The 25,996-nt window shown below is 45.2% G+C and overlaps 1 protein-coding gene across 2 annotated transcripts in view; it reads right to left on the reverse strand.

Moving 5' to 3' along the window:
- Positions 1–17,410, reverse strand: part of tmeff2a (transmembrane protein with EGF-like and two follistatin-like domains 2a) — an 83,628-nt gene extending 66,218 nt beyond the window's left edge. For both annotated transcript variants that reach the window (XM_078404129.1, XM_078404128.1), the window contains exons 1-4: positions 17,257–17,410; positions 15,783–15,892; positions 15,499–15,628; positions 14,951–14,977 (exon numbers count right to left, since the gene is read on the reverse strand). In XM_078404129.1, the coding sequence (XP_078260255.1) occupies positions 14,951–14,977; positions 15,499–15,628; positions 15,783–15,892; positions 17,257–17,410 (421 nt within the window). The remainder of the gene's footprint in view (positions 1–14,950; positions 14,978–15,498; positions 15,629–15,782; positions 15,893–17,256) is intronic.
- Positions 17,411–25,996: the final 8,586 nt, after the last annotated feature.

A 25,996-nucleotide genomic window follows, 5' to 3' on the forward strand; every position in this document is an offset into this window, starting at 1 on the left:
GGACTTCTGACCGTGCGCCTTGCTTTTAAAACTGTCAATACATGTCTAGAAGCATTTTTTTTTTTAAACATAAATTTTCTCATTGATTGGCCTAGAAATGAAACTGCCATGCTTTACAAGCAGAATCATGAATGATACAATACTAGATTAACTTGTTTAGTAACTGTAAAATAATTATGCAATCAAAGGAGAAATTAGTCATTATTATTTTCCCAAGCAGTAAGCCAGACATTTTCTAAGTGGCCATAATGATGCAGATCATGCCTCTCACAGAACCCAAACTGATGAGCTTCCTGACTACTTACCATCTAATGAATACAATTATGGGAATAACTAATCAGGAGTATAATCATTTGGCATCACGATACTGATTATGTGTTTCTTGTTTTACATCTTTGCTTTACTTTGAGTGACCTGACAAACATTTACTTACAGTATATTTATTCATAATTCAAGATACATTGACCCAAAAACTCTGTCACATAGAATGTTTCAATCAGAGCCACATGAAGGGAAGTAATTTGCAGCTGTATCCAATTTCAGACTGAATTGCGCCAGTCCACGAATTCAACTAGCCACAACTGGTCATGAATCACTTTTATCAATGACACGAGCTACATATCAGCCATGTCTAGAATGATGTCATTTCCTGGGCAAATCTCCTCCAGAGTGTTGTTTGAAAAACCAGGTCACATCGTTCCAAGTGCACCTACTGCAGCTCAAACTCCCTCTCACCCCTAAATGTCTACGAATGTAACACTTTATCCCAACCCCCCCTCCCAAGAACGACAAACCTCCACTCCTTGATCAGACTTCTCATCTTTCTCACGTGACCTCTCTCCCATCCCCTTACTTCATCTCTAAGGCTTACCCGACTTTCCTTCATATCCTTGCAATGAAGGGAATGTGCAAGAGTTTTTCAGCAGTTCCTGAGTCCTTGGGCTCCATGCTCAACTTAACTTCACTGTAATGGGCGCATGCACGACTAAAGCGGCACGGTGGCGCAGCGGTAGAGTTACTGCCTTACAGCGAATGCAGCGCCGGAGACTCAGGTTCGATCCTGACTACGGGCGCTGTACTGTACGGAGTTTGTACGTTCTCCCCGTGACCTGCGTGGGTTTTCTCCGAGAACTTCGGTTTCCTCCCACACTCCAAAGACGTACAGGTTTGTAGGTTAATTGGCTGGGCAAATGTTTTTTTTTTAAATTGTCCCTAGTGGGTGTAGGATAGTGTTCATGTGCGGGGATCGCTGGGCGGCGCGGACCCGGAGGGCCGAAGGGCCTGTTTCTGCGCTGTATCTCTAAATCTAAATCTAAAAACAGTCATAGGTGAGTATGTAGCAATTCTTTCAGAGTGCATCAGAGCGAATTAATTACACTTGCATGGTTGATACGTTCTATGTATCAGCTATGCATAGATTAGTGTATTGCCCTTTTGGGCTATATTTATGTCCATCCCACTCATCTTTATAAAAGATGTACACATTTAAACTGTGCCGCAATACCAGAATGTATCATTGTTTACGAATGATCACAATGTCATTACGTTTAGAGTGCTTGTGGAAAGAGACAAGAGACAAAAGTGAAGGCACTCAAAATGGTAGAGGCTTATATGTCTGTGAATGAGTGAGAAGTCAAACAGTAATGGGAGACGTTTAAGAAGGTAGATCAGGTGCACACTGCAAACATTTCATGAGGAAGAAATAAAAGCCGTCCAAAGCAACAGGTCCTTGTATGAGGAAAGAAATTGATGTTCAAATTAAACATTTAAAAAAGCTCAGGGTAAATATGGGATTCACACATAGTTGAGTATTGAGGGAAGCAGAGCTGCCGAAGCAAACTGTAAAGAAAATTAGGAGCACGGGGAATGAATGAGGTTAAATTGGCGGATAACAAGAGGGAACACTGGAACTCGTTTAAACACATACCAGTGGCAATTTTAATTTCAGCAAGTGGCGGCAGATCAAGTACATCAACAGTGACAGCAGATTGGAAAACTAAAGTCTATGAGGCTACATTTAAGAAACCTGCATGGGAGAGGTGGGCAGGTACTTTCAAATCAGTCATCGCTCATTACAAGCATATTTATACGAGCGAGTATGGGAAGTGTACACGTTGCCAAAGCTCCCTGCAACTCGCTGGTAGAATAAAGCCATTCCCGGAATGGCGGGACTGTCATATGTTGAAAGACTGGAGCGACTAGGCTTGTATACACTGGAATTTAGAAGGATAAGAGGAGATCTTATCGAAACGTATAAGATTATTAAGGGGTTGGACATGTTAGAGGCATGAAACATGTTCCCAATGTTGGGGGAGTCCAGAACAAGGGGCCACAGTTTAAGAATAAGGGGTAGGCCATTTAGAACTGAGATGAGGAAAAACTTTTTCAGTCAGAGAGTTGTGAATCTGTGGAATTCTCTGCCTCAGAAGGCAGTGGAGGCCAATTCTCTGAATGCATTCAAGAGAGAGCTAGATAGAGCTCTTAAGGATAGCGGAGTCAGGGGGTATGGGGAGAAGGCAGGAACGGGGTACTGATTGAGAATGATCAGCCATGATCACATTGAATGGTGGTGCTGGCTCGAAGGGCCGAATGGCCTCCTCCTGCACCTATTGTCTATTGTCTATTGTCTATAAAGGTGAAAGTAGTCAGGTTGGGTTAGGGCTGGAAAGGATAGAAAAGCTGTCACAGATACTCCGGCCTCAAGAACTGCCACTTGGATGAATCTTGGATGAATCTGTGAAATGCATTATTTACAGAATTTGTGTCGGGATATTGTGCAGCCAGCCTGAAAAATAGTTACTTCATTTGTAAGCAAGTTTGTAAACTTTGCTGACCTTGAAGGTGCTCTCGTGTCTATTGGATTTTTGAGTTCTTAGTCGCCACACCACCTCAGGTGCTCTGAGGATTGCCCACAGGCCAACAATCTACAACACCAAGAGCCTCCGAAACAGCAACAAGCTGCTCCTCATATAAATTCATCTGCACAGGGGGAGAGGACATCAGTAGCGAGATGGAGCACGTCAGAGGCCATGTAAGCAGGTGATAACCACCTTGATAAAATCTATCTTCAAAGTATCCCCTCTCTCCCTGTCCGTCCCCCACCCTAGTCCTATTAGCTTCACTGTTGCCCTGCTGAGTTTCACCATTTGTATCACTCGTTAACACCTTCCTCACAGCCAACAATGGACCATTGTGGGCTCCTCCTTTCCTTGATCGTCATTGCTTTTTGCATATCTTTCATTCAATTGTTCTATCTACCTTCTATATCTCTTGGTTCCCTTTCCCCTGACTCTCAGTCTGAAGAAGGTTCTCGACCCAAAACGTTACCTATTCCTTCTCTCCAGAGATGATGCCTGACCCGTTGAGTTACTCCAGCTTTTTTGTGGCTAACCACTTTGGTGAATCTGAATGCCAGCCTCAGGATATCATATCAAGTGATATTTGCAGAACATTAGAACATGACACTGGTTCATGTGGCCACACCTCACAGATTGCTGTCAAAACGCCAACCATCCTTAACTGATTTGCCTCAGCAGCCTACCAGGGCTTTGCTAGGGACAGATGTAGAATATTGGTGTCAGACTTGCACCAATGCACATGGCAGGTAACAGATGGACCATCTGCAACTGTTGATGGATCTACTGTCAGCTATTATATCTCCCATGTGTCTATTGTGGACAAGCAAACAAAGTGCTGGAGGACGGCACGGTGGCGCAGCGGTAGAGTTGCTGCCTTACAGCGCTTACAGCACCAGAGGCCCTGGTTTGATCCTGACTTTCTGTCAGTGCTTTCTGTATGGAGTTTTATTTTCTCCCTCTGACCGCGTGGATTTTCTCAGAGATCTTCGGTTTCCTCCCACACTCCAAAGACGTACAGGTTTGTAGGTTAATTAGCTTGGCATAAATGTTTAAAAATTGTCCCTAGTGTAGGATAGTGTAAACGTGCGTGGATCGCTGGTCGGTGCAGATTTGGTGGGCCGAAGGGCCTGATTTCGGGCTGGGACCCTTACTCAGATTGGATGACTGAGTGAGACTGACTGGATATACTTCAACATATCTTGCTCTGTGTTGCCAACTGGGGTAGGGTGTCATCAATGTGTGACAATCGAGCCTCCCCCCCCACACAATGACCCGTGAGTGATCACCATTTGCAAGGGATCCCACCCACACTTCCTAGCAGAAGTGCCACTGGCTGATTGGAGACAAGTGATGCACTCTACTTCAATCAAAGATAGCTGTCAGTAGCCCAACCAATAAACAGTACAACCAAACCTGCATGACAGATCATAGTCTTGTCGTGTAATCTACTGACATGCCAGGGTGGTGCTACAGATTCTTTTACAGATTTGCAGGTGCCTTCATCTGGAACCATCAGGGGCTCCAACACACCACCAGTGTGCAGCATTCTGCATAACAATGGGCTATAGTGGGGGTTAGACACTGAGGAGACATAAATTGGGGAGGACAGGCCATCACCGGATGAGGAGGAAGGTAAGCAAAGTGATGTGCGCATTGCAAGAGGAGCAGAACCCATTACAGACTGGGATGCCCATTATGTCCTTACTGATGCATGACTTACGAAAACCTCCTACCACAAACCTGTCCTGGAAACATCCACTGATACCTTGTTCCCCTTACAATGTTCAGCATCATTCTATATCCTCCATTATACACAAGTTAAAATTTATAAGACCAGAAACAAAATATAGAAACATAGAAAAATAGGGTAGATACAAAATGCTGGTATTTATTTACAAAATGCTGGAGTCACTCAGCAGGTCAGGCAGCATCTCGGGAGAGAAGGAATGGGTGACGTTTCGGGTCGAGACCCTTCTTCAGACCTTCTCTCCAGAGATGCTGCCTGACCTGCTGAGTTACTCCAGCATTTTGTGAATAAATACCTTCGATTTGTACCAGCATCTGCAGTTATTTTCTTACACAAAATGCTGGAGTAATTCAGCAGGGCAGGCAGCATCTCTGGAGAGAAGGAATGGGTGCAGGAGTTGGCTATTCGGCCCTTCGAGCCAGCACCACCATTCAATATGATCATGGCTGATCATCTAAAATCGGTACCTCATTCCTGATTTTTCCCCATATCACCTTGATTCCTTTCGCCCTAAGATCTAAATCTAACTCACTCTTGAGTTAGTAATATATATCCTTTTTCTCAGGTTTCTTGATTAGTACGGGTGTCAGGAGAATGGGATTAGGAGGGAGAGATAGATCAGCCATGATTGAATAGCGTAGACTTAATGGGCCGAATAGCCTATTTCTGATCATATCACTTATGATCTTATGAGAAAGTGGCGTCAAAAATGTTATTGCGAGGCTCAAGAATAAACTTAATCCTCTTGAGATTTCTAACATTATATAAAACACCCATTACACATGAAATACGCTGGAGACACAATGAACTGCAGTTGCTGGAATTTTGAGCAAAACATAAAACGCTGGAGCAACTCAGCGGGTCAGGCAACATCTGTGGAAGGGTCCTGACCCAAAACATCATCTGTTCATTTTCTCCACCGAAGTTGCCGAACCCACCGAGTTCCTCAAGCACTTTGTGTTTTTCATAAAACGTCCTTACGCAAGAACAAATCTTTACTTTTCATCCTGCCTCGTCTGTGCAGCCTCTGGTGAGGTGGAAGCTGGCTGGTCAGGTCATTGTCCTGATGGAAGAGAGGCAATTGAGCAAATTCCTCAGTGTTGATTCTGTGGGCCTGACCTAGATTTTTCTTCTTGAGACAAGGCTCTCATATTTTCCTGCAAGAAATGTGCTCTGAATATTATGCTGCAAATCAGTGGGGCCTTTGAAGGGCCAAGGGAAGGGCAGCATGTATTATATTCAAGATCGCATTCGTAGGGTGTAAATCCTCATTGAAGATCTGCACACGCTTGCTGGCCTCATTAAAGTACTTCCCATTCTGGTGTCACTCTGTGGATGAAGAGCCATTGCGAAAGCCAGTGACATGACATGACCCACATTGGGAGAAACTGTATAACTCGAAGCAGCATGGACGCACACCACCCTGGCCACGCACACTTATTTTTACCCCTGCCATCGGGAAGAAGGTACAGGAACCTGACAACTGTACGGTCCAGGTTCAGGAACAGCTTCTTCCCTGCAGCGATCAGGCTGTTAAACACTACAACCTCCAAATAAGCTCTGAACTACATAGACTTGGGGGCATTGATTTTGTCTTTTTGCACTATTATTGTTTGTTTTTATGTGCATGCATGTGTGTGTATATATACATACACACACACACACACATATATATATGTATGTGTGTGTATATGTAGATATACATGTATATATATATATATATATATATATATATACATACATACATGTATATATTATATATACATGTGTGTGTGTGTGTGTGTGTGTGTGTGTGTATATATGTGTGTGTATGTAGGCGGCATGGTAGCGCAGCGGTAGAGTTGCTGCTTTACAGCGAATGCAGCGCCGGAGACTCAGGTTCGATCCTGACTACGGGTGCTGCAGTAAGGAGTTTGTACGTTCTCCCCGTGACCTGCGTGGGTTTTCTCCGAGATCTTCGGTTTCCTCCCACACTCCAAAGACGTACAGGTATGTAGGTTGATTGGCTGGGTAAATGTAAAAATTGTCCCTAGTGGGTGTAGGATAGTGTTAATGTACGGGGATCACTGGGCGGCACGGACTTGGAGGGCCGAAAAGGCCTGTTTCCGGCTGTATATATATATGATATATATGATATGATATGTATATATATATATATATGTGTGTGTGTGTGTATGTATATATATATATATGTGTGTGTGTGTGTATGTATATATATGTGTGTGTGTGTGTGTGTGTGTGTGTGTGTGTATGTATGTAAGTATGTATATATATATATATATACACACACACTGAACTCTTTTGACTAATTTATTATATTGTTTACAGTGTACTATGTTTACATATTCTGTTGTACTGCTTCAAGTTGCTCAACAATTTCGTTGTTCTCTCTGAGGCAGATGACAATAAAACACTCTTGATTCTTGATCCACAGTGCATCTGTAACACCTGCAGCCGCACACATTCCTTCCTGGTGGTACAGAAGTTTCCTGTTTTATCAATACTGCCATCCCCAACCAGGATGAGCATCAATACCTACTTAAGGAAAGCTTGCACTGTTTCGCCCTGCAGAGCACACTAACTACAAATGCCCTGCCTTCGCCAACTGCCTTCGCTCATTAGTACTATGCAAGGAACCAAATGTCCTGAAAGTGAAACCACAATCACCAAGTTCAAGTATGTGAGTGAGAACAAGGGAGGCACGCCTTCTCAAAGAACCTTCAAAATGAGTGAATTCTTCCTCTGTAGAGGGGTCAAACTGTCCAGCTCCGTGCCTTTTGTGAAGACCCTGTATGATATTATCGACATGAACTAACACTGTCCTGGTGATAACGTTTCTGTACCATATTGTATTTAAGTGCATGTTCTGCCTTCTTAGCATTGTGCAGACACCTCCAAAACCTATTAAATGTTATGCTTCCACATTGAACAGTGAAGTCAAAATTGAGATGTATGCACTGTTATTGTACCTGATTTGGTTGTTTTGTTAGGAAATACAGAAATATGATACTGGTTTAATTGAAAGAGGAAAAGGACATACAAATGTAAAACACCTTTATAGTTCTTTTTGGACTTTTGAAGAGGAGTCACTTTAGTCATATACGAAATGTAACACTCAGTAAGCTTTGACAAATAGCAAAGTGATAATGACCAGAAGATCTGTTTATGTGATATTGAGTGAGAGGTAAATATTGGCCAGCAAACCTCCTCTGCTCTGCATCGTATTTTAAGCCCACATGCTGCCGGAGACATGGACTTAGTTTGATGCAGCCCTCATTCGGTATTGGATTGGAGAGCTAACCTCAATATTTGTGCTTAAGTTGCTGAAGTGTGACTTGAACCATCAACCTTCTGATTCAGGGGCAAGAGTGCCCGGAAATGAGTCACAATCGACTGGAATAAAGTGGTTCTGATAAGCACATTGCTGAAAGCTTCACCTAGTTTAGTTTAGTTTATCTTAGAGACAAAACGCGGAAACAGGCCCTTCGGCCCACCGAGTCCGTGCTGATGAGTGATCCCCGCACACTAACACTATCCTACACACACGAGGGACAATTTACAATTTTACCAAGCCAATTAACCTGAAAACCTGTACGTCTTTGCAGTGTGGGAGGAAACCGAAGCACCAGGAGAAAACCCACGCAAGTCACGGGGAGAACATACAAACTCCATACAGACAGCACCCGTTGTCAGCATCGAACCTGGGTCTCTGGCACTGCAAGGCAGCAACTCCACCACTGCACCACCATGCCGTATATTGTTCTCTGACTAATTCACAACACACTTCATCCTCTCTTCAACATAGTCTGTGGACCAGGAAGTTACAACACAATCCAAAAGGTAAAAATGTTTGCCAAAGGATGGAAAGCAATGTTTTTGTGGAAGGCATGGGTCAGGGAGCGAATGAATACTTGAGGGTCTGATTTTACAAACAATGTGAGCAAATGAAAATGAAGGAGGTTGAAAAAAAGTGGGATAGGTTATAAATGAGTTTAAAAGTTGGCAGTGCTTAAAAGTTGAAAGATCACCTGGTCCAGATGGTGTGCATCCTCGGATTTTGAGGTAAGCATGGGTGGATCTGACCACAATCCTTCAATCCTACTTGGATGGACATGGGAGTGATGTGAGAAGGCTGGAGGGTTGCACATGTTACACTCCTGTTTGAGAAAGGGGAGAGGGATGAACTAGAGCTCAGTTTGCCTTCCACTAGTGTAAGAAAAAAAAAGAAAGCAAAACCAAAAATCATTTGTGTTAATCAATAGCAGCCAGCATGGTTGCGTTAAAAAATCTTTGATGTGCTAATTGAAAGGGGTTGTTGGTGGTACTTGTGCATATATATGTTCAAAAGGTTCTGATATCAAAATTGAAATCTATGGGATTAAAGAGGCAAAGCACCATGGATATTAAAATGGTTCAGCGAAAAAAAAACGGTTGTGGTGAACCCTTTTGTTTCATCCTAGAGGGAAACAAAAAGATTCCATATAGTATTAGGCTTGTCACCCTTTTTGATTTATATTTAAAACATTTTGGATTGTCACAGTACCTAAGATAATTATAACAATGATTTTAAGGATTGTGGTATCATTGAAAGCTTGGAAACAGTGAGCAAACTTTTTCAGTCAGAGGGTGGTGAAGGTGTGGAATTCTCTGCCTCAGAAGGCAGTGGAGGCCAGTTCGTTGGATGCTTTCAAGAGAGAGCTGGATAGAGCTCTTAAGGATAGCGGAGTGAGGGGGTATGGGGAGAAGGCAGGAACGGGGTACTGATTGATAGTGATCAGCCATGATCGCATTGAATGGCAGTGCTGGCTCGAAGGGCTGAATGGCCTACTCCTGCACCTATTGTCTATTGTCTATTGTCTATTGTCAAACAAGTGACAGATCTGAGGAAGACACATTCAGCTGGTGAAATGGGCAGACATATGTAGATGAAATTTAATGCAGAGACGTGTGAAGTGATGCACTTTTGGGAGGAAGAACTACACAGTTTAACTTAAAGGGCCAGGAACAAAGACCTAAGTAATCACATAGGCAAGTATTAATGTGTCAGGACCTTAATAATGCCATTATAGTTTTCAGCACAGGGAAACATCTTTTTGCTTGTTAAGTATTTATAAAATGACTGGCAAGGCCTTGACTAGAGAATTGTGTTATATTTTGGGCAACACACACGAAGAAGGGCAAGAATCTGGGAAGAGTTCAGAGGGGAATCCAAGACTGAAGGATTGCAGTCATACAAAAAAAAAACTAAAGACAAACTAAAGCAGTCAAGAATAGGCGACAGTTTCAAGATTATGAAAACAGGAGAATTAGCTTGCATTGCCAGGAGGGAACCAAAGGATCTAAGATAATCCACAGAAGAAGCAGTGGTGTGAGGGAATATTCTGGGAGCGATAAATTACACCAGTAAAGCACGGCCTAAGAGAGCAGATCCAAAGGCAACTTACAAACGTGATATTGTATGCATTTAATTTTAAAGGAGAATAATGCTGAATTATGGGAAAAATGCAAGAGCTGGACAAATTAGACAGCTCATTTAGAGCAGACATGATGGGCCAACCGACCCTTCTCTGCTTCGCAAGATTCCACGATCATCTTAAATGGTCACAAGAAAATCCCAGAAAAAAGGGGGGGGAAAAAGGTGGATGAAAACAAAATATGGGTAGTGAAAATCAAGATTGATCTAGGTGAATTTGCCGTGCTTTGGTATCAATAGACAATAGGTGCAGGAGGAGGTCATTCGGCCCTTTGAGCCAGCACTGCCATTCAATGTGATCATGGCTGATCATTCTCAATCAGTACCTCGTTCCTGCCTTCTCCCCATACCCCCTATCCTTAAGAGCTCTATCTAGCTCTCTCTTGAATGCATTCAGAGAATTGGCCTCCACTGCCTTCTGAGGCAGAGAATTCCACATCTCAGTACTAAATGGCCTACCCCTTATTCTTAAACTGTGGCCTCTTGTTCTGGACTCCCCCAACATTGGGAACATGTTTCCTGCCTCTAACATGTCCAACCCCTTAATAATCTTATACGTTTCGATAAGATCTCCTCTCATCCTTCTAAATTCCAGTGTAATAATCTTATACGTTTCGATAAGATCTCCTCTCATCCTTCTAAATTCCAGTGTAATCGCTCCAGTCTTTCAACTCAGTATTCTAATTTCTTATAAATAAAGAAATTATACATTGCTGGACATTTAATTTGTTTTATTTTGGTGTTACAATACAGCAAATTTGTGCGGTGAATTTGCTCCTTTTCTGAGAGTGTACATGGCAACTCAAATCTTCCAGCATGATGTAATGTAGTATTTTCATATTAATCCCGAATATCCCTATATTAGTATATTCCTAACACCGCTCCACTCCTTTGTTTGCAAGTTACTTTGAATCGCAGAACCATTAAGGTCTGAGGGAGAAGGTCATTTGGCCCACCGTAACCACATTGGTACTCTGAAATGGCTGCCCAATCATCCACTCTTTTGTCTGCCTTACCTTTAGAGTCTTCTAATTTTCACATTTCCATTCGAGCCCCCCATGAAAGTTAGTACTAAATTTACTTGCACCATTACTGCAGGAAAGCATAGATAATAACTTACTAAACAAAATACCCCACCCCCCTCCTTGCCAGGTTTTTAATTTAACCTTCCAAAAATGTTTATTTAGTTTTTAGTCTCAATAAAACTAAATACCACGGAACTAACACAAATATCAATGTTGCTGCCTCACCTCATACTGTGGACACTTGTCTGATTTCACAGAGTCAGAGCCATATAACATAGGAACAAGCTCTTAAGTCACCATATCTTTGCCGACCATCAAATACCTATCTATACTAATCACATTTACTAGCACTTGGTCTATGGCCTTCAATCCTTTAGCAATTCATTTGCTCATCCAAATGCTTTTTAAAAGTGTAAAGGTACCAAGTAAATTGAAGCAGGCCACGACCTATATCTCTCATTTCCCTCTCCCCTGACTCTCAGCCTGAAGAGGGGTCACGACCCGAAACGGCACCTATTCCTTTTCTCCAGAGATGCTGTTTGACCCGCTGAGTTACTCCAGCTTTTTGTGTCGATCTTCGCTTTAAACCAGCATCGGCAGTTCCTTCCTCCACACTACTTCTGGGTCAAAAGGCATTTTACCACCGTTCAAAACAGGATGGGTGAAGCAAGTGACTGATCAGTATCATTGATCCTTTAAAAACTCAGCACTGGCAGCAGAGTCACTAAACTCTGGGTACCAATACAGCTGGAAGGCAACATTTAGAGATTTCTGCCTTTGTCACTACTTGTCAACCTTTATACTCAATCAACATTTTGATGGGGCAAGGAGGTGGAAGTGTAGGTCGGGATAATAACAAGGCAATATCGACTAAAGCCGGTGAAAATAGACAATAGACAATAGGTGCAGGAGTAGGCCATTCGGCCCTTCGAGCCAGCACCGCCATTCAATGTGATCATGGCTGATCATTCTCAATCAGTACCCCGTTCCTGCCTTCTCCCCATACCCCCTGACTCCGCTGTCCTTAAGAGCTCTATCTAGCTATCTCTTGAATGCATTCAGAGAATTGTCCTCCACTGCCTTCTGAGGCAGAGAATTCCACAGATTCACAACTCTGACCTTTTACCAAAAAAAAAAATCTGATGTAAAAAAATGGTGGATACTTGGCTGTTTTCTGGGTACATTAGCCTGCACAAGACTGGTGGTAGATTTCGAAAGATGCAAGTGGAAATGCTGCAGAATAGAGCAGGCCAGAAACCATGGTACAAACCAAAGATACTAGACGAGCAAGATGAACCACTCCGTCAAAATCGCCTGTACTGAAGTGTAGTACGCAAAGGAGTGTAACGTCCACCATTTTAGTACGCAAATGTGTAAAGCCGATCGCTATGCCTCTCGCAGTGTAATCAGTGCTTTCGGGGAACAGTATGTGTGATGATATCAGTAAAATGCAGAATATATCTCATCTATCAGTTCACAGATTTTTGTTATTTTTCTTTTTAAATGTTTCTGCAAGTTTCTGCCTACTAAAATGGCGCCAATGACATACTACGGTTTTTAGGGCCAAGTGGTCTATCTTGCTCATATGCGTTAGAAATCAATTAATGTAACCACAATTTTATATGTTTCAAGGGGTTATCCACCAAACCCTTTTGTTTTTCTATTATGCAAACCATGAGGCTTGCACCCAGAAAAAGACTTTGTCACCTAAGTTATTTCACAGCCGAGTTATTAACCGTTTTACACACTTAATGACAGCTGTGGTTCAACAGCTGCTTTGAAGACTGTTAATCTTATCCGATTATGCCAATTGCTTCTGCAGTTTTTTTGTAATTTTATCGTTCCACAAATGAAATAAAGTTGTAGGAAACTTACTTAAAATTAAAACTAAATATTCATTTTAACATAGTATTCATCACACTGAAACAGACTACTTGACTGGTCTCTGCCAATGCCTGTATTCTAGATAAACAAACCCAACTCTCCATCTTTCATATAACTATTTAATCCTTTCCCCATTAGATACCTTATTAATTAACTCTCCATACAGACAAAGTACCTAAAGGCTCTATACAACACCATGATCCACATTTTCCATTCTTTGTACAAAGATGTTTCTAGCGAATCCATTATTGGGATTATTATTTTATATTTCTAACCATAGTTATGGTGTTAAATGTCTACCATATCACATGCAAACTTTTAGATTACCCTCCCAACTGTATCCGAGAAGAAATAATTAAACATCACTTGAAACCTTTAACATTATTAGCTCTTTGTACAAGGAGAATAGAGCACAACCAATGTAAGTCATCAGAAGGCAAATAATTAAGCTTGTGCTGTAACTGAAACGCTTGTACAAAGGCTGGAGTCAATCTTCACTGACCTTTAATATGAATGCGTTAAGCTGAATTTGTTTGTAGATGTTTTCTAGTCTGTATCTCTATAATTGAGCTTGGAGGTTCATTTCTCATTTGTCCTATCAGCTTCAAATGCTTGTATATCTGCTCCTAATCAGATGCTCAAAGTTCACATGCATGAAAAACAAAGATTCCCATCAATATTTAAGCCAGCAAAATGTCATGATTTTAAATGTCTTTTAGTGTGTGTAGCTCAGCATAGTTGTGTTATGGGTGATGCTTCCGGTCAAGACAATAGACAATAGACAATAGGTGCAGGAGTAGGCCAATCGGCCCTTCGAGCCAGCACCGCCATTCAATGTGATCATGGCTGATCATTCTCAATCAGTACCCCGTTCCTGCCTTCTCCCCATACCCCCTGACTCCACTATCCTTAAGAGCTCTATCTAGCTCTCTCTTGAATGCATTCAGAGAATTGGCCTCCACTGCCTTGTGAGACAGAGACTTCCGCAGATTCACAACTCTCTGACTCTCTCCCTGATTCTTCAGACGAAGAAGGGTCTCAGCCTGAAACGTCACCCATTCCTTCTCTCCAGAGATGCTGCCTGTCCCGCTGAGTTACTCCAGCATTTTGTCTACCTTTCGGTGTATAGCCAGTATCTGCAGTTCCTTCCTGCACATAGTTGTGTTATGCTCCATTTAAAAAAATGAAACATTACGTGTGTCCAATGCAAGATAGTGCCCGAACTAAATATTCCCTGTCGTCAAAATATTGGATACTATGATCATTCTTTCGTGAAGGTAGAATTCATTGAATCGCTAAAAAGCAGCAGAGGAACAATAGATCAAACGGCTTGTTTCTTGCTGTCTAGTTCCATGACAGCACTCTCGTATCATCATAGTGATATTGCCAAATAATAGGAAGTAGAGCAAATATGTTCCAGTGACCAAACAACTCCAGTTAAATCTAAAATTCTACAATTCACCGTGTTCAGCAAGAGCAGTTTTACTTGCGATTTTGTCCGCTTGCTTAATGAAAGGAATTTACTGGACAGCGACTGACTGGTAGAATGGCTTCCTCTCAACTGGAACGCCAAGGGTTAAATCCCAAGTGTTGAGCACATCATTAGGAATCATCCTAACTGTGCAAGCATCCTTCCTCCACTTTGATCTTGGGTGCTCGACACCCGAGCATTAAGGGGAAGGAAAGCAGAACCCTGACGTTCGAGTCCATTTCTCTCCACACATTTACACAGCACTACCGTTGCAGGGTAAAAACCTGCAGTACAAAATGTTAATGCCCAGCCGCAAAAGGAGGCTGCCAAAGAACAAATAGAATCTGCAGGAAAATAAAGAGAAGATTGTGTAGGAGGAGAAACAACCCGAGATGCCTATATCATGGAATGCATCATTTGCAGATGTCACAGCAGCTTCCATAACCACAGTACTATGATTAGATTAAAAATACATTTGCAAAAAGCACTTACCTCCATCCCCAGAACCTGATCCCATATCTGTAGAGAGACAAGATCTCATTAGAAAGCACAATAGTATAAAGAATGATTTATATATTTTTTTTAACTTGTCATCTTCGCAACACAGGTTGTGGTCTATTGCTAAAATCTATCGATGCCGTCTGTATTAAGTCCTGAGGGAGACCCAAGCTGATGGACAGATGTGCAAGTCGGACCATGACACTAAGGAACACGAACGCATTTTCATTGCGGCTGGGATGGCGATTAAGTGTCCAGTCTCGGGTGCTCCTCGTTCCCATTTCCGTTTTGATACGCGATAACGAGCAGTCCCCGGTGTCTGAGGCTGATTAGGTTATAAACCCCTTGCACACAGACACCCAACTGACAGTCTCAGCTTTATTTTAATGATGTGACAGGCAAGAAAGAGGTTGAGGGCGCTTTCTCTCTCGCTCGCTGTGTGTGTGTGTCTCTCTCTCATTCATTCATTCACACACTCACACACACACACACACACACACTCAACCACTCACACACTCACAGCACTCAGATGCGGTTCCTACCGTTGGAACAAGATCCTTCTCCCAGCGTCTTGATTTCGCTCTGCTGCTTACAGGCAGCCTGCCGCAGGTAACACTCGTTCTGGTAGGTGTTGCCATTGGATCCGCACACTGGCATGTAGTCGGTGCTGCACTAAAAAGAAACGGAATCGTCGTTAAGACCCGGGGCGGACACGCCGGGACTTCTCTGCAAGATCCACCCAGTGTATCCCGACCACCGGCAGCCAGCAGCCTGGCCCGGACCGGACCGGGACGATAGGAAGAGCAGAGGGGTGCATTGGTCTTACCTTCAGCTGGCAGTCGCAGGTGATGGTCTCCCCGATCCGCAAGCACTCTCCGCCGAACTGACAGGTATTCACGTCGCAGAGGAACAGGTCGTGCTCCCTGTCGTCGAATCCTTGACAGAAGAGAAGAGGGGAAGGCAGGTGAGAGAGGAGGACTGGAGGGGGGGACTTCAGACCGGGCGCGAGTGGCGTCCGGGAACCCCGCTCGATCGCAGCCACCTAGTGCAGCTCCCTCCCTGCCCGAGGACAAGGCTTGCAAGAAGAAAATCACAGGGAGCCCTTTGCAAAATACAGCTCACACCCGCTTCAGTGGGAAGCCCACGCTCTCCTCTTGCATGGCACCTCCCCTGCTGCACATCTGCTCTGCATCTTCCCCTAGTCCGGCTAACAATTTAAAACATGCAGGAATATATATTTATGTAGAGTGCACGTCCTCTGCATGCGCGGAGGTGCACACGCGCTTATGCATATTTATAGGTAAATAAAATATAGAAAACAGATTCACGGGTCGGCAACTTGAGCAATAACATGAAGTTGCAAACAAATGTGAAAGGAGCTGCATTTTAGGTGCCAGGTTGTCTGTCTTCTTGTTGCCAAGATTGATGTCCTGTGTCTCTCTTCGTCGCAAGTCTAAACCCGCAGACTGAAATTGCAGGCAGCCCCGAGCTTTGTTTTGCTTTTTCTTTAAGGCTGTAGTTTTCCCCGGGATTGCACCATTGGAAAAGCAAAGGACGGAAGAGGGATGGGGTACTGGGCAGAGGGGTGCATTTGTCTTGGGTGTTGCAATGACTCCACCCCGCCCTCTGCCCAGGTCCCCGACTCCTCCAGTGCCCGCGGCAGATCGGATACTTTCGATGGCAATGCCGAGGCGTGCTTTTAAAAAGAAAAATATATATATATAGCACCCTCTCCAACTCCGGGATCTCGGTCAGTAAAGGGGAGAGGAGCGCGCAAGGCTGCGGCAGACATTTCCTACCGCCGCCCCATCTCATGCCCAGAAGAAATCAAATTGAGTCTGAGCACAAAATGCAAACACAAAAAGAAAAATGTTGAATGCAAACACACAAAACAAAATGCTGCAAACAGCTCAAGCAGCCGAGATGGTGGAATTCCATGTACTTTTCTCAATTCGGGCAGAAACCTGTCCTCTGATTTTTTAATTTTTTTAAAGTGCCCATCTGTAACATCTTTGCAACGCTATACATGGAACCATCATCGCCAACTTTCAGCACGAGTGTCAATATTCAATTGCAACTGCGAGTTAAACAGAAGACCCTGCCCGCATGAGTTAAACAGAATACCCCCATTCCTTCTCTCCTGAGATGCTGCCTGACCTGCTGAGTTACTCCAGCATTTTGTGAATAAATACCCTGTCCGTACGCAATGCAAGCCCCCGCCCCCGTCCTCACCATACACCCCTCTCCCTCTCTCTCTCTCTCTCTCTCTCTCTCTCTCGCAGTTAGGACTCTTGCCTTACCCGAACAGTTCCAGCCGGTGGGAGTCTGGCAGTCACTCAGGGAGGTAGGGTAGGCTGATGAATGAACAGGTAGCGTTGTGCATAGAGTCAGCATCGCCAGCAGAAAGTGCGGAGGAATAGCAAGTGTCCAGCCCGGCGGGTGGGACTCCACCATGACGATAGGCGGCGGATCGTGGACCTCGGCTCAATCGCAGGTTCTCCGACCCCACCATCTTACACAAGGCACATCACGCATCGTGCGCGCAGCAACGCCGCCACATGTGTCCTCCGTGAGCTCCCTATAGCCCAGCAGCAACAGCAACAGCAGCAGCAGTGACAGCTCTCTCTACCTCTGGACCAGACGCTTTTGCAGCTCCCTCTCTCTCTCACACACACACACTGGCAGTGGGGCTGGGCAACACACTGGCAGTGGGGCTGGGCAAGAACACACTGGCAGTGGGGCTGGGCAACACACTGACAGTGGGGCTGGGCAAGAACACACTGGCAGTGGGGCTGGGCAACACACTGGCAGTGGGACTGGGCAAGGCAGCTCTCGCTGACCGGGGCTGGGCAGCTCCTTGCCTGCAGCTCTCAAGCGCGCCGCACTGGCAGTGGGGCTGCCTCGCTCTTTGCTTGTGTGCTCTCTCTCTCTCTCTCTCCCTCCCTCCCTCCTTCTCTCTCTCTCTCCCGCTGGCCGCTCGCTCTTCTACGAGCTGGGGATCGCGCTGACAGCTTGGCGCGGAGGGAGCTCCTCTGGGCACCGGCTGCACTGGGGCAGGTCTGTCCGCTCGCGCTGGTCCGGGGTCCGTGCACCGGGCACTGGGTCGCTGGTCCGGGCTCCGTGCACCGGGCTGCAGGACCGCTCGCGCTGCTCCGGGCTCCGTGCACTGTCTACAGGACCGCTCGCGCTGCTCCGGGCTTCGGGCACTGGCTGCACTGGGTCGCTGGTCCGGGGTCCGTGCACCGGGCTGCAAGACCGCTCGCGCTGCTCCGGGCTCCGTGCACTGGGGCAGGTCTGTCCGCTCGCGCTGCTCCGGGCTGTGCGAGCCTGGGCTCCGTGCACCAGGCTGCAGGGTGAGTGGCGCTGGTCCGGGTTGCGGGCTCCGTGCACCGGGATGCACTGGATAGCTGCTCCGGGCTCCGTGCACCGGGCTGCAGGGTGAGTCGCGCTGGTCCGGGGTGTGCACCGGGATGCACTGGGTTGCTGCTCCGTGCACCGGCTGCAACGTGGAGCTGCAGGACCGCTCGCTCTCTCGCCCACTCCCGGGGAAACTTGTTATTGATGGGGCGCCCGGCGCGCCCCGGCTTTTTCTGACACATCCCTCGGCTGCGATTGGAGCGGCGGGAGGGGGTCGTGCAGCATCACGTGGGGGGTGGGGAGGCCGGGACCCGCCCCTGACTCCCTCCCTCCCTCCCTCTCTCCCCCCCCCCCCCCCCCCCCTCGCCGTGGCACCAGTACCGGCGGCTGGCAGCGCACAGCCCGGCCACCAAGAGCAGCACACGCTCCAGCACCAGCACCAGCACCGGGCCGGGGTAAGCTCGGCGTGGCCGGGCTGGGCTCTACTGGGCTGGGCCGGGGCGGGGTGAGCTGGGCTGGGCTGAGCTGGGCTCTGCTGGGCCGGGCTGGGCTGGGGTGGGGTGGGCTGGGCTGGGCTGGGCTGGGCTCTGCTGGGCTGGGCCGGGGTGGGCTGGGCTGGGCTCTGCTGGGCTGGGCTGGGCAAGGGCGGGGTGAGCCGGGCTGGGCTGGGCCGGGCTGGGCTCTGCTGGGGTGGGCTGGGCTGGGCTCTGCTGGGCTGGGCCGGGGCGGGGTGAGCTGGGCTCTACTGGGCTGGGCTCTGCTGGGCTGGGCAGGGCAGGGCTGGGCTCTGCTGGGCAGAGCTGGGCAGGGGCGAGCTGGGCTGGGCTGGGGTGTGCTGGGCTGGGCTCTGCTGGGGTGGGCTGGGCTCTGCTTAGCTCGGGGTCCGGCAGCAGCACAGAGACAGCACGCCCCGGCAGCAGCAGCAGCATTGATCATGTTTCGGGCTCGGATGGACACTGGTGTACAACTCGGTTTAGGCGTCAGGGACGGGACATGAACAACAGCAGCAACAATCCAGGCTCGACTCGACTCGGGCTTCGGAACGGGACAGGGCGAGATCATTATGTGCACAGCCCGGGCTCGTCTCGGCTCCAAGCTTGGGGGGATAGATCCGATGGCCAGCTGGGATCAGGGCTCGGCTCGGGGGGTTGGTTTGCAACAGGGCACAGGGTTTCAGCATCAGTTTGCATCTCTGGGTCTGGGGAGGGATCCAGCTTCGGCATCGCACCAGGCGCCGAGAGAGGGGAGGGGAGGGGGAGGGTAGGGCCGTGGTGCCGAGAGGAATGGGATCGGATCTCAGCGGCACCAGCTTCATTTTAACCCGCTGCCGAAAGGAGTGCCAGCAGCCCCGAGCCCCCCCCCCCCCCCCCCCCCCCCTCTCCGCCGGCCATGGTCTGGGGAAACTCCACCGAATGGGCACATCTTTACACCGGACTAAATTAAGTCTCCCTGCCCAAACTCAAACACCGTCTCCCTGCCATTCTCATTAGCAGAAGTTACGCCAAATATTGCCCCTTCTCTCCATTACCACGGCGAGGAGACCAAATAATGATTTAAAAAAGAAAACACACATCGGATCTCGCTCCTACCGAGGGATCGAGTTAAAATTATGTTCCTCGTGTCAGCACTGGTACAGACCAAATGTGCAGAAAGGAACTGCATATGCTGGACTAAACCGAAGATAGACGCAGCTTTTCGTGTCTATCTTCAGCACTGGTACAGTTACAGTCCTCCAGCAAATGACGCATGAAATCTCACTGCCTTTTAAACCCCAGCCGCCCAGGAAAGTGGATGAAATAAGTGCTTATTGACCGCTGAATGCGGGGGGAAATTGTATTAGATGACCAGGGAAACTGCCGTCGGAGTAGCCACCGGTCACAAAAAAAGATGCTGAAGATGTAAAACTGAAAAAGGGGGGGGAAACGTCTCCTAATTGTTCCGTGCAAAGGTTGTAAGATCATAAAGGTCTCCAACAATAATGGATTAGAAACAGGGGGGGGCAGTAAATTCTTAGAATGCGCTTTGGACACCCGGAACTGTAAATTTCGAGGACATCGGATCAGATAGCAGCCAACAGTAAATTCTGAGGACATGGAACGGGATAACGGGGGATTGTAAATCCCGAAGACGCGGTATTATAAAGCAAAGGAGAGCAAGTTCTTTGGGGACGTGGGATCAGATACCAGTGAATAGTAAATTCTCAGGAAATGAATCTGAACGCCAGCGGACAGTAAATTCTAAGTACATGGGATCAGATACCAGTGAGCAGTAAATTCTGGGGAAATAGAGCCAGATACTAAGGACAATGCATTCCGAGAACATAGGATTAGATATAGGGAGGACGAATTCACAATTCTTAGGGCGATTGTGAAGTTCGCTATAAAATAGCCGACTACATTATCAAATGTAAAGATACGGGGAATTAAAAGAACATCCGATTGGATACGGTACAATAAACTCTGAGGGCGAAGAATTTGGATTACATGAAATAATTACCTTTAAAAATAAGGAGCGGGGTACCCGGGATAGAAATTTCATAAACATGTATTTATATATATCAGCAGATAATTCATTCTGGAATCAGCTAAACACAGAAACCGTGGGCCAAAGAACAATTTTTAAGTCATCATCCATTGACCCGCATAATCTGTTTCTGCTCAACTAACCTTATTCCTTGATGAAAAGTTTTGAAATCCTTTGCTTTCTGTAGAAACATAAATCAATAAAACTTTAGCAAATTTAGCCTCTGTTAACAATTTATACAAGTTTTCAGGATTTAAATGACATACTGCGATTTAGAATTTAATTTCCCATTTAAATGCCTACCCTTGACACATTTTTAAATATTTATTTTATTGAGGCAGCTGCGTAATTCTCTATTACCTGCCAGTATATCTCACTTGCAGCTTTGTGAAAGTCCTTATATGCCACATCAACCGACTTGCCCTTTAAAACGCGTCCTTATTTTTTTTCTGTTTGGCCCAGCAATTAGTAACTCGCGCTATTTATTTTTAAATTCATCTTTAGAAGCTCCGTTTTTTAAAAATCATTCAGTAATAATTCTAGTATCATTCTCATTGAACAATTACCTTTGAGACACTACTTGGACAACGGTTAATTTAAACAACACATAAAGCCAATGAGATGAATTACCCTATTTTGGCGCTTTTTTCCCGGTAGAAACATAGAAAATAGGTGCAGGAGCAGGCCATTCGGCCCTTCGAGCCTGCACCGCCATTCAATATGATCATGGCTGATCATCCAACTCAGTATCCCTTGACCTCCAGTGACAACCTTGATTTAATGCCACATCTCACCACTAAAGATGCAACACTCACTATGGCCTGCACTGAAACAGGTAACCAAAGTATCTAGACACAAGAGACCGCAGATACTGGAACCTTGAGCAAAAAGCAAAGTGCTGGAAAATTTAACAGATTACCCACTGAGTTCCTCTAATCTATATCTATGTAGTTTGGTCCTGGTGAGAAATTTGAACCTTGAACTTCTAATTAAAAGCTAAGTGTGCAACCGAATGTGGTGAAAAAGCCTCTATGCAACTTCATAAAACCAAATTCACTTTCTAATGGGAGTCATTCTGGACCTCTGAAGATATGCACGATCCATATTGCACATAATGAAACACTATCAAGTACCCAGATGCACAATCTTTTCATGTGCACTGGTTCTAAGAATTTATTCAGCTTTAAAGTGGAGTTTTCTTCTTTAATTGCCTTATCACATCACTATGTGGTCAGTATGGATTCAAGGCCTGTTTCCACACTGTATCTCTAAACTAAACTACTTAGTGCTATAATATCCCAATTCAATATTCATGTAATATCAAACTCCTCAAAAGGACTGTACACTTTTACTTGCAGGTATTTTGCATCAGAGAAATGGCCATGTTTTTTTCCCTGATACAGGAGAATGTTTTCAATGACAATAGACAATAGACAATAGGTGCAGGAGTAGGCCATTCAGCCCTTCGAGCCAGCACCGCCATTCAATGCGATCATGGCTGATCACTCTCAATCAGTACCCCGTTCCTGCCTTCTCCCCATACCCCCTCACTCCGCTATCCTTAAGAGCTCTATCCAGCTCTCTCTTGAAAGCATCCAACGAACTGGCCTCCACTGCCTTCTGAGGCAGAGAATTCCACACCTTCACCACTCTCTGACTGAAAAAGTTCTTCCTCATCTCTGTTCTAAATGGCCTACCCCTTATTCTTAAACTGTGGCCCCTTGTTCTGGACTCCCCCAACATTGGGAATATGTTTCCTGCCTCTAATGTGTCCAATCCCCTAATTATCTTATATGTTTCAATAAGATCCCCCCTCATCCTTCTAAATTCCAGTGTATACAAGCCTAATTGCTCCAGCCTTTCAACATACGACAGTCCCGCCATTCCGGGAATTAACCTAGTGAACCTACGCTGCATGCCCTCAATAGCAAGAATATCCTTCCTCAAATTTGGAGACCAAAACTGCACACAGTACTCCAGGTGCGGTCTCACCAGGGCCCGGTACAACTGTAGAAGGACCTCTTTGCTCCTATACTCAACTCCTCTTGTTATGAAGGCCAACATTCCATTGGCTTTCTTCACTGCCTGCTGTACCTGCATGCTTCCTTTCAGTGACTGATGCACTAGGACACCCAGATCTCATTGAACATCCCCTCTTCCTAACTTGACACCATTCAGATAATAATCTGCCTTTCTATTCTTACTTCCAAAGTGAATAACCTCACACTTATCTACATTAAACTGCATCTGCCATGTATTCGCCCACTCACACAACCTGTCCAAGTCACCCTGCAGCCTTATTGCATCTTCCTCACAATTCACACTACCCCCCAGCTTAGTATCATCTGCAAATTTGCTAATGGTACTTTTAACCCCTTCATCTAAGTCATTAATGTATATCGTAAATAGCTGGGGTCTCAGCACCGAACCTTGCGGTACCCCACTGGTCACTGCCTGCCATTCCGAAAGGGACCCATTTATCCCCACTCTTTGCTTTCTGTCTGTCAACCAATTTTCTATCCATGTCAGTACCCTACCCCCAATACCATGTGCTCTAATTTTGCCCACTAATCTCCTATGTGGGACCTTGTCGAAGGCTTTCTGAAAGTCGAGGTACACCACATCCACGGACTCTCCCCTGTCAATTTTCCTAGTTACATCCTCAAAAAATTCCAGTAGATTTGTCAAGCATGATTTCCTCTTCGTAAATCCATGCTGACTCGGAATGATCCTGTTACTGCTATCCAAATGCTCAGCAATTTCGTCTTTTATAATTGACTCCAGCATCTTCCCCACCACTGATGTCAGACTAACTGGTCTATAATTGTGGCTGGAGTGTCACAAACCAAGAGTCACCACTTCAGGATATGAAGTATACCATCTATAAACCAGATTAAGAGAAATCTCTTCATCACAGGGTTATGAATTTGTGGAATTATCTACCAAAAAAAGTAGTAGAGACCAAGGCATTACATATATTCAAGGAGGTAGATATATATCTTAATACCAAAGGAATCAAGGCATTTAGGGAGAAGAAGACTGGAGTTACTCAGTGGGTCAGGCAGCATCTCTGTTCTGTTCCGTGAACAGGCCTGAAGGGCCCAATGACCTGCTCTTATCTTCTTCGTACCCATATTATTCAAATATTTAAACTCCATAGTACATCATATTTGTCGATGTTGAGAAACGGTTGTCACAGAAGGCCGTGGAGGCCAAGTCAATAGATATTTTTTAAAGCAGAGATAGTTTCTTGATTAGTACGGGTGTCAGGGGTTATGGCGAGAAGGCAGGAGAATGGGGTTAGGAGGGAGAGATAGATCAGCCATGATTGAATGGTGGAGTAGACTTGATGGGCCGAATGGCCTAATTCTGTTCCATTTACTTATGACCTTATGACGAACATATCCCTCGCATGTACCAGCCCTAACCTCATTTCACCCACTGTACCCAGTACCACTATCTATCTTCTAACTTGGTACCAGTGCATTAAATTATCCCGACTCAGCTCAAACCTCATCCATAGCTTCTGTTTCTCAGATTTAGTTCTTCCTTTTTAAATCATATACTGTACAAAGTCTGCTTTCAATCCCTCAATTACTGCTCCATCTAACTTTTTTCTCTTGCTATGGTCCTGAAATGTCACAACACTACACAACCCATGTCTCTGCAACTGTTTTGTTTTCAAATCCCTTTCCTCTGGCTTTTTCATTGTTCACTTTATTGAGACCTGGCGTTTATGCCAGTTTGACATGGATATAGTTTATAACATGGTTCTAGTTCTATCTTAAAAATGCAGTACATTTTATACAAAGGGTTTTTCTCCATTGCTCATGTGGTTAGCTCAATCGCTGAACACATTCGTTCATTCTATATCTTGATTTCTGTGACTTTAGCTACAAGAATTGTGTCACTATTCATTTGTGCATGCACAATGCTTAGATCCTTCATTGGGCTTCACTCCATTATTACTGCCATGCAGCATTAACCTGAGATCAAGAACACATAATGAACACCTTAACAAAGTTAATACTGCGGCTTTGTTCATAAATTGTAATTTATGTCCTCATCCTATCCTATTTTGTTGATGCTTTCTCAAGCTCAATTATACCAACTAACTTTCAGCTCTGGCCTTTGTCGCTCCCTCCATCCATCTACCAATCTACCAATCTACGCCCCTCCCCCTCCAACTGTGTCCACCTATCACTTGCTAGGCTTTGCCCCATGCCAGTATCTCTTTTTCCAACTTTCTCTCCCCTACTCCATCAGTCTGAAGATCATCGGCCCAAAACATTGTCTGTCTATTCCCTCCACAGATGTTGCCTGACCTGTTGAATTAGTCCAGCATTTTGTTTTTTTGGTCAATCTTCCAGCACCTGCAGTCTCCTGTGTCACAATTTTAGTATATTGCTTAACCTTAGTTGAACTATAAATCTTTCATTCAATCCATCTGAAAAAATGACAATCGCTGCTTCCAAAGTATTACCCACCATTCCTCCTTCCCAGCTTTAGTGACAACTAGACAAAGTGGACCCGTTGGGCCCAAACCTCTCCTACATTGGTGCAGCACCCTGTCCTCCCCCCCTCCCCTCTCTCCTCAACCCCCCTCCCCTCTCCCTTCTCCCCCCTTCCCCCCTCCCTCCTCCCCACCCTCCCCTCCTTTTAAACTTAAAAATGTTAATAACTTTAAATATATAACAGCGATTTCAATAAAACTACTTGCATTATCACTAAAGTGACAATGGTGAGTAAGGTGGGCCTAAAATTGTCGTGCTATCATGTACCGTTTTGGCTGAAGTTCAGTCACAAACAAGATAACAAACGAGAGTTTTAGTATATAGATGAATCCGTAATTCACCTATTCAGAATTATAGAACATTTCTGTAATTGTGCTTCTTAATCACGTAATAAATTCTCTTCCAAACACCACCCTTTATTTATACAGTATTTCAACAAACATTATCAGTTATATATTTAAAAACTTAGGGCTCTGGATGTGGAGTGCTGGAACTTATTTGGAGATTTAATACAATTCTATTAAAGATATAAGGGTTTACATCCAATGACTAGGAATAAAATCTAGGGAGTTAATGGCAAAATGTCATAAACAAAATTATTATTACAAGAATAAACAGAAAGTATAAAAGCCTTTGCAAAAAGTTT

The sequence above is a fragment of the Rhinoraja longicauda genome, chromosome 8, assembly GCF_053455715.1.
Source record: "Rhinoraja longicauda isolate Sanriku21f chromosome 8, sRhiLon1.1, whole genome shotgun sequence".
Taxonomy (NCBI): Eukaryota; Metazoa; Chordata; class Chondrichthyes; order Rajiformes; family Arhynchobatidae; genus Rhinoraja; species Rhinoraja longicauda.